The sequence below is a fragment of the Nymphaea colorata genome, chromosome 4 (assembly GCF_008831285.2).
Source record: "Nymphaea colorata isolate Beijing-Zhang1983 chromosome 4, ASM883128v2, whole genome shotgun sequence".
In the NCBI taxonomy this organism is placed as follows: Eukaryota; Viridiplantae; Streptophyta; class Magnoliopsida; order Nymphaeales; family Nymphaeaceae; genus Nymphaea; species Nymphaea colorata.
In genome coordinates, this window is record NC_045141.1 from 13,321,082 (window position 1) to 13,330,355 (window position 9,274).

A 9,274-nucleotide genomic window follows, 5' to 3' on the forward strand; every position below is an offset into this window, starting at 1 on the left:
TTTGGCATAAAAACATGATTAGCGTGTAATGTCATGCGTTCTTTTTTCATGCCTTTGACATTCCTCTGTTATGTCTTGAAGCAAAATCATCTTAAACTAATTCCTGCAAATGTATTACTATGAAAAGCTTTCACTGTTTCATCATTTTATTGATTACTTTTTTGTAGACACGAAACATTTCTCCCTTGACTATTGTGCATCAGGACAGAATAAAAAAGAGAGAGAGAGATGCAAACGGTTAAGGATTAGGTCCAGGTGTTGCTAGGCAACGCAACAGCAGCAGCAGCAGCAGCCATGGTTGACTGGCGATGCTAAATAAATACGACTGACTGTGCCTCGCTGTTCTTGCCTCGTAAACATCCTCTCTGTTTTATCCACGCCTATTCACGATTCTGGTTTAACTCTTAATTGAAGTTGGATAGATTTACCAATTATGGTCCTAACAATTAAGGAAAAGCTGAAAAGGTACAACGTCACAGCATGTGTCCTTGCCCATCGCAGTCCACCCATTTTCTCTCTGTCTCTCTCCATAAACCTCCATGAACATGTGTCTGTGCTGCACCTTTGTCCATCCATTTGGACTCCCAATCTTTACTTCATAATATTCATATTGATTCCATTTGGGCTTTTCTCTTTCTCTCTCTCCCTCGATTTCTTCTATATATAGTGGGATTAACTCATCGTCTCACCCACGCACGCCTCCCTCTATCTGTGCTTCTCTTTCTCCTTCCCGAGAGAAGCCAGAAAATGGCCAAATCGGAGGGTGCGATCGAGTTGCAGGGGAAGGGCAGCTCCTTCGTCGACGAAGTCGTCGCCGGAGGGGACAAGAACGTCGACGACGATGGCAAACCCAAGAGAACCGGTAGTTTCTTTGTTTTCCATTGCCTGGTTTTTGGTTGTTGTCATCTTTTTATATGTGAGGGATGCCCATGCATGTTTTCTCATTCTACCGGCGGTCTGTGCCTGCTGCAGGAACGTTATGGACGGCCAGCGCTCATATCATTACTGCTGTGATCGGTTCTGGGGTCCTGTCGCTCGCATGGGCCATTGCGCAGCTGGGATGGATCGCCGGACCGGCGGTGCTCATGGCCTTCTCCTTCATCACCTTCTATACCTCCACCCTTCTTGCAGACTGCTACCGGTCGCCAGTCACCGGGAGGAGAAACCACACTTACATGGACGCCGTGAGATCCAACTTGGGTAGGTTTCTTTACCGGACATGGGGTTCATTGAAAACCCATATGCCGCGTACACCCTTTAATGCTTCCAGGCGAAATGATGAGAGAAATTTTGTGGGTGAGCAGGAAAAATGAAGAGAAAATTACTTCTCTTAAATTTTATCCAGATAAATCTTTCAGAACTTTACATGAGTCTTTTTCTTACGAAAACCTTCGTCGTCTTCTTCCTCTTCTTCTTCTTCTCTCTCTCTCTCTCTCTGCAGCCAAGTTTTTTTGCTCGACTGCCGAAAAGACGCTGGTCCTTGCGTTTCACATGCAAGAACAAACAAAATAATCTTTCCGTAGACAATTTCTCAACTCTAACCTGTACATTTGTTTTCTTTTTCACGGCATATTTCTTTTACTTGAAATCATGCCGTATTCTGTGGGGTCTAAAAGAAGAAAATGTCCATAGCGGGTGAGAACTTGGGAATGAAAATAGGAGGTGAGGGAATCCTTGTTGTTTTCTCCTCTGATATTAGCTGTACAATGGTATCTGCTTTTCTCTTACAGAATAGACATCTCGGCACGATCCTAAAAGATCCCTACGGAGTAAAAATTAGGCATGCGCTATTGAAACAGCTTAATGGTAGCTTTCCAATTTGCCTCCTTTCTAATGGAGCTCAAGTTTACAGACAAAAGGAAACCCAAATTTACTCCTGGCGTTGCATGTTTACATGAAATTTACCTGTACTTTGTACATTTGTTTTATGTCAAACTATCCGGAAAGGAACTTTGATGTGACCTCTTTTCCGGGCAGTGGTAAAACCAATTTGGACGCATCTTCTTTTCTCTTTGCTTTTCTTACAGACAAACGAGATGACTAAAAGAAGTGTCATGTTCATGTCATCTCAGAAACTGGATTTCACCATGGAAGGTGACCAACATCTTGAATCCACCTTTTTCTTTTTGGGTTCTTACAGGAGGAATGAAAATCAGATTCTGTGGCATCAATCAATATACCAATTTATTTGGGACCGCCGTCGGCTACACCATCACCTCGGCCATTAGCATGGCGTGAGTCCCCATCACCTCCACATTCAAATTCCAATGTTCTAATACCCTTTCTTTGCCCCCAGCTGCAAGGATCAGGTGGTTCTTTCTGCTTGCTTTCTTTTTCCTTATTCCTTCTTCGTTGGTGATTACAGGGCCATACAGAGGTCTGATTGCTTCCACAAAAGAGGGCACAACACGCCATGCCATTTTTACAACAACCCCTACATGCTGATCTTCGGGGGCGCGCAGGTCATCCTGTCGCAGATCCCCAATTTTCACAAGCTGTGGTGGCTCTCCTATGTCGCTGCAGCCATGTCATTCACCTATTCCGGCATAGGCGTCAGCCTCGCCCTCGCCCAGGTTGTAGGTGAGCTAGTGATTAATGGCCAAACTCTCTCCGTCCGCTTCATCATCCGTTCACCTGCTTTCTTGTATTAAATTTTGTGCATGTGTCCTCATCTTCTTCTTTCCCGCAACGCGCACGATCTAAATTTTCAGGAGGCGGCCTTGGAAGGACAAGCTTGACGGGGGTGGCGGTGGGCGTGGACGTTACAGGGACCGAGAAGATATGGAGGGCCTTCCAAGCGCTCGGCGACATTGCCTTTGCCTACTCTTACTCCATGATTCTGATCGAGATTCAAGTGAGTTCCCTGCTCAATATACCCTCGATTCGGAGTTCGTTTCCGATAGTTGCTGAATTCCATGTCCCCTCTCCCCTCGAGAGTCAGGAACCCGTGCTCCTGGCTTGTCGTAGCTCCAACTTATGAGATGACACGAGTCAAAAGTGACACGGACTCAAATCGAAGTCCACATTAACATTAATTTAATAATAGTTGATATAGTTTGTATACGTGAAGCAACAAAAACAAACAGTTTTTGGATACGTTTAATAAATGAAAAGAAAGAAGGCGGATTTTGTTCTTTCCCAGAGGGAGAGCGTGCGTGTGTAACCATTTTGGTTGCTTCAATAACTGGTTGATCGAGTCATAGCAGTCTAATTTTCGAGCTTAAACCCCTTTTCATCCATCCAAGAAAACAACTTATCATTCAATTTAGGTACCAGTCATCTAAAAATAGAAACATAATACTCACCAGAATCAAACTAAACTAAAGGCCTCATCTCAACACCTGTGTTATGCCCCTTGATCCACGTTTAATATTAATTTCATTGAAATATAAAAAACATATGCGGTTTTTGAATTTTAGGGAATCATTTTGCTTTTGAAGCTGCATCTAAAGTATGTTTGGGTCACAATCCAAATCAGGCTTGTGAAAAGCCTAATTTAAAGCAACCGTCCTTATGAAAATGACTGGCTTCCCAAATTATTAGCAGAAAATGCCGTTTTCCTGAATATATCTTTTCCTTTCTCTATTTTTAAGAAAGTGTATTTTTAAGAAGGTGTCATCAAAGACAGAGTTCTGTTTTCTTTCTTTTTTTTACTACCCAAACAAGCGAACCCATCTGTGGGTGGTAGAATATATATATATATATATATATAAGGGTTTGGATTGAGAGGGAGTGACCACGGGAGGGCTTTGGCAGTCGGCTGAATGCTTTCGGGGTTTGGGGGCGCCTTCGTGTAAAAGCATCTTTCGCTGTCTAAATGTATGTAAGTAGGAGAGTGTTGCCGGACCCCTGACTCCTACCATGTGATGGGCCCACATTCCAACCATCACCTTCGTAACCTGTCAATTGATTTTGACCCGCCGTATGAGTCGGGCCCCAGACCCAGCCTCCATCCATTGTAGCCACATAAGTTTGTTTTCCTAGTATATATATATATATATATATAGAGAGAGAGAGAGGGAGAGAGAGGGAGAGAGAGAGAGAGAAAGAGAGAGAGAGAGAGACCAACTAATTAGGTAAGAGATAAAAACTAGACCTATTAAATTTATGTTAAAAAATGTTTTACACAAAATATGAACTTTTTAATGTATTTATGAATACTAATCTATGCAAATCATGCTTTAGTTCAAATCATTTTTGTAAAAATATTAATATTTATAATATAAAAAATTTGATGTCATAAGAGCCTTTCATTTTTTTTTACTATTAAAAAATATTATTTAAGTAATAAAACAACTAACTTAGTACATGTTTCTCACCCAATCACTCTTTAGATCATACCCATAAGGTTAGATTTCAAAAAAAATTATAAAATAAAATTTAGGTTTGGTTTTTATTTCTTACCCAAATGGTCTGGTTTCTGTCAACTTTCCTCCCTCTCTCTCTCTCTTTCTTATCCATGAACGTTCATTATAAGCAGTTTTGTCATGCTCGTGATATTACTTCCTGTACCTTGAATGCTATGATTCCAACTTTGCTTATGATTTTCTATTTAATCTTATAGACATTGAGATTATTTATATGATTCAAAACTTGTTATTGGTTAAATAAATTATACATAATGCGTCCATTTATACAAGCTGGTAGGATGTCAATCTCTGATGAAAAAGGAGATTGGAATAGCGTCAAATTGTGCATATTAAACACAAGTACGCGTGTGAGACCTGGCAGGTTTTGGGAGGAATTACATGTAATTGTCAGATCTTTTGTCAATCAGATTTGGATTTAATTTGCTTTTGGTTCAGGTCAGAGTTTAGATTGTGACCTGTTTGCATGAATTTGCTCAATTTTTGAGGCAGATTCGTGAAACAGTAATAATTTTTTTAATTATTAAATAGTTAAGAAAATAAATGCCAACTCTTGAAATTCTCAAACACAGTGATCTTATGCTGATTCCTTAGCTAGGCAGGCAGGAGAAGCCCCGAGTCCAGTCCTAACTAGTAAAGGGGTTGGATATTATCTGATTTTGAGATCTGAATCCGACTCATATATATATATATATATATATTGGTCCTGATCAGATGCACCAGATTGATATCTCTGACTTGGATCTCGGTAAAATACTGATCTTTACTGTCTGTGACTGGTCCAGTTTAACCACTTGTATGGAAATTTAATACAGGGATGGGGCCTGTCTGGATCCGGAACAGCTAGAGCCTAGAGTGTTTGTTGGTCTGTGACTGTCAAACAGGCAGGCAGTCACAGTCCAGCTTTGGATCTAGTAATCGAACCAAGTCTCAAAAATAATAAATTGGCAGCCACGACAACCTATCCGCACATTGATTTACTCTTATTGGTGGTGTGCAAGAAACAACTAGATATACGTCTTTGGATCCGGTGCCGGACTAGATATAATGCTGCCATGTTTGGGATTTAATGCACCACGTTGCATCTCCACGAGAACCTATGTCACGGGGTGCTAATGAGGGTGCAGATGCACTAATTTTTCACACGACAAAATTACATTTGTGTTTGTGATTTATTATATAGTTATTTAAATGTTTAGTAGCTTTATTTATCTATATTAACATGTAAACTTTTTGTATTAGAGTTAATTTAGTTGTATTCCTAACATGGGAATACATGTGATGTGCTCGGGGGGCGAACATATAACAACCTTGGGTGGTTTCCTCTTGAATATTAAGAGAAAATGAAGAAGGTTGTCTATTTTCCGGTAACATGTCGACTACTTTTTTTGACAGGATACGCTTAAATCGGCTCCTCCAGAAAACAAGGTTATGAAGAAAGCTAGCTTTGTGGGAGTATCAGTTACAACCTTGTTCTACATGGCATGTGGCTGTCTTGGATATGCAGCCTTTGGAAACGATGCACCAGGCAACTTCCTCACTGGATTTGGCTTCTATGAACCTTTTTGGTTGATTGACTTCGCTAATTTATGCATCGTCATCCATCTCCTCGGTGCTTGGCAGGTAATCTTCATTCTGTGCTTAAAACTCCTCTTTTATATATATACTTATATATATATATATATATATATATATATATATATAGGTCATTTATGTGCGTATTATTGAACTATTGGTTAGGAAAAAGGAACAAATGCCTCATGCTTTTAAGTGCTTGTGAAATTCAAGCTGTCAAATTTCGTCGGAAGTCCGTATAGCGAACATAAATTATAATGGAAATTTCATTGTCCAGGCCTACCATTTGCCTATAATTTCATCTCTTACTCTAAAATACGAACACAGCATGTGGCGCTTGTCTTCTTCAATGCCCGAAGTAGCTATAGATTGAACTTGATATTAACAGGTGCTGCTCCGATTTAAGTTAATTATACCAGAAGAAAAAGGAGATCCATCACCTGTTAGCTACTACTCTCATCTTCTTTCTAAAGTCTGATAGGCAGTTTCTGTTCAATTTTTTTTGTGGGTATCACTCCTTATGCAAGCAAAGCCAGTATATATATATTACTAGCTTGTAAAATGAGCTAATAGCAAAGCCTTTGACGGTCCTTGTCTTCGTCTTTATTTGTAAAATAGGTATACACCCAACCTGTATATGCCTTCATTGAGGACTGGGCTGCGAGCAAGTGGCAAACAAGTGACTTTATCAACAAAGAGCACGTCATTATCCTCCCATACTATGGGGCTTACAGCATTAACATGTTCCGGCTACTGTGGAGGACAGCATATGTGGTGTTGACAACGGCCATAGCCATGGCGGTGCCTTTCTTCAATGATATCATGGGACTGCTGGGAGCTCTCGCTTTCTGGCCACTCACCGTCTACTTCCCGATCGAAATGTTCATAGCACGTAACAAGGTCAAGCCTTTCACTTTCCGGTGGACATGGCTTCAAGTGCTGAGCATGGGCTGCCTTCTCATATCTGTAGCTGCTGCAGTTGGTTCTGTACAGGGAATTGTTGTGGCTCTTCACACCTCTAAGCCATTTCAATCTTACAGTTAAGTGAAGGGGTGATGGAAAAACAGCAGTTGCATCAGCTCGACCTGCAAGTTCATCTGCATGTGCACAAAGTTCTTCATAATATATAGATCGATATATCATTCTCTAGACACAACCTTTCAGCAAAGCTCTGTGCTGGATCAAATTATAGCATATGATTAACTGAGGGATGTCTCATGGTAACCAGTAAGTCCGATATCATGTAACTCGTATGTGAATTTCCTGCTGTATTTTGGGGTTACCTGAAGGCCGGTCTCCACAGAGTGATTGCGGTCGATCAGCTATGTTGCAAGTAAACTTTGTCATATGTGTCATAATTGAATGAAAGCTAGTTGATTTGATCTGTCAAAACTTGTTCGTTTTCTCTGTTGTATATACAAATGCTTGGGGATGAATATGTGGATTGCCAACTATCTATGCGCTTAACTGGTTCTATAATACATAGGAGAAAGATCACTTCTTAGTCTTGTGTTCCATTTGGGATGGTGCTTTTTTTTTTATGTGGTTTGTTCTGAGTTTAAGGAGAGTTCGCTTTATTTATCACATGATATTGTAATACGAAGCTTTCGATCAAACTTTTCTCCTTCAACGATATATGAGAAATAGGATACACGTTCTCGAACCCTCCTGTGGTAGACTATGATTGACATACGAAAAGAAAACATATCAATAAATGTGAGTTTGATTAAGTTTTCAAAACAGCTTGAGTGATGTGAACATGAAACATGTGGTGCGGAACGTGAAGGTGTGAATGAAGACTACATTGTGTGGGAACGTGCACGTCTGTTTTCTGAAAAATATGAATCAATCTCATTTCCGCCTACGCCATACACATGGTTTGAATCAAGTCAAGCCTATTTTATAATATTTGGAGTATCTCGACAGGCTTGTGTATCTGTTTAGAGCACTTCTGACCAATCTAATGTGCTGCATCGTATCAAACACTAACAGGGGCAAACAGGTCGCCCAAACATGCCTTGCAAAGAGCGACAGGTTCTGCAACCTCTACCCATAATCCATCGCTAACACCCTCAAGAAACCATGAAAGCCACTTTGGTGTTCCAGAAACCAAAGAACAAAACATTCCCGCTCAGCTTAGTTCTGAGAACAGTGATGCAAGCCACTTTTTTGGTTTCAAGAAGACATCTTTGGGCTGAAAAAAGTGCTAAACTTTCAAGATCAAAGACACAGGTCACACAGAAAGCAAGAACATGATTTTCAAAAATTTCTTCCCTTCATAAAAGCTGCGTGACAAAGAATGCAAATAAATTCTTTTGTTGTTGAAGAAAAAAGTATCCCACGAATACGTAACGTGGCACCATATACAGGAAACCCCAATTGCCTCAAAGCATGTTCTCGTAATCTAATCTTTACAAATAAAGGCATCGCAATCAAAGATATACAGCAAAGTTGGACCGCAAGCTTGTTGATTGAACCAATAATATGACAATACTCTTTACAAGAATTATTTTACAACAAAACGTTGCCCCTGAAAAATGAGATTCAAGGAAGCGAGCGACTAGCTTCAAGGAGCATGAAGTATCTTTGGTGTGCGTGTGCGTGCGTGTGCGTGGGAAGAGGGAGGATAGAACGGAGCATTTTTCTTTAACTACCAAAAAGTTGACTACTCGATGAAGAACCATTCTCCATTGATATGGCTAGCGCCGATGATACACATTCACCATTATTTTCTTTTTGAAAAGCATGAAACTCAAGTCCTTGGATAAAGTGACTGACAAAATCCAAGAGCAAGTAAAATGTTCAGTTTCAGTGAGCATTAGGCTGAAGCCATCCAAGAATTCAGAATGATGGTGATGCCCCAGTACCCACCTACAAAGAATCCATACCAATTTCTCATGAGGGTGTGATCGGTCCATCGTGGCCCGTAGTCTACGCAAGATCGTCAACTCGATGGAACAGTATTATCGCACTGACAAATAAGCTGGACCTTCAAAATTTTAAGAAAAAAGGAATTTAATTTGTTTTCAGCTCATCCAACAACCATACCCGAACCTTACTTGTTCCAACATAAACAACAAACGAACCAAAAACTGCCATTAATGCCTTGAAGCCCACACGAGCCAGGCCTCCTGTTCAGTTCACTTCTCCGCAAACTGGATAGGCCGCTATACCTAATGTCTCACCTCCCATACAAGGGACTGTTTGGCATACACTCAACTTACAACCACAGAAAAAATGCAAACGACTTTTCAACATTAGGTGAGACAACCTGAAGTTTTGTCAGCCTTCATTAACTAAAGATTCTTTCTTAACCAAGCATGAATTTATGA

General features: G+C 40.4%; 1 protein-coding gene across 1 annotated transcript; it reads left to right on the forward strand.

Moving 5' to 3' along the window:
• The first annotated feature begins 562 nt into the window (after positions 1 to 562).
• LOC116252522 (amino acid permease 6-like) lies at positions 563 to 7,446 on the forward strand. Its single transcript, XM_031626838.2, has 7 exons — positions 563 to 862; positions 973 to 1,200; positions 2,141 to 2,234; positions 2,366 to 2,580; positions 2,712 to 2,854; positions 5,763 to 5,990; positions 6,561 to 7,446. Exons 1-7 carry the CDS (start codon positions 748 to 750, stop codon positions 6,984 to 6,986), a joined length of 1,449 nt encoding a protein of 482 aa, XP_031482698.1. The 5' UTR covers positions 563 to 747; the 3' UTR covers positions 6,987 to 7,446.
• The last annotated feature ends 1,828 nt before the right edge of the window (positions 7,447 to 9,274 follow it).

Bases quoted from the DNA above. Each gene is read 5' to 3' on its own strand.
- LOC116252522 (XM_031626838.2), top strand. From the start codon at position 748: ATGGCCAAATCGGAGGGTGCGATCGAGTTGCAGGGGAAGGGCAGCTCC. The intron at 2,235-2,365 runs GTGAGTCCCCAT...TGGTGATTACAG, and splicing joins ACCTCGGCCATTAGCATGGC to GGCCATACAGAGGTCTGATT. The intron at 2,855-5,762 runs GTGAGTTCCCTG...TTTTTTTGACAG, and splicing joins TGATTCTGATCGAGATTCAA to GATACGCTTAAATCGGCTCC.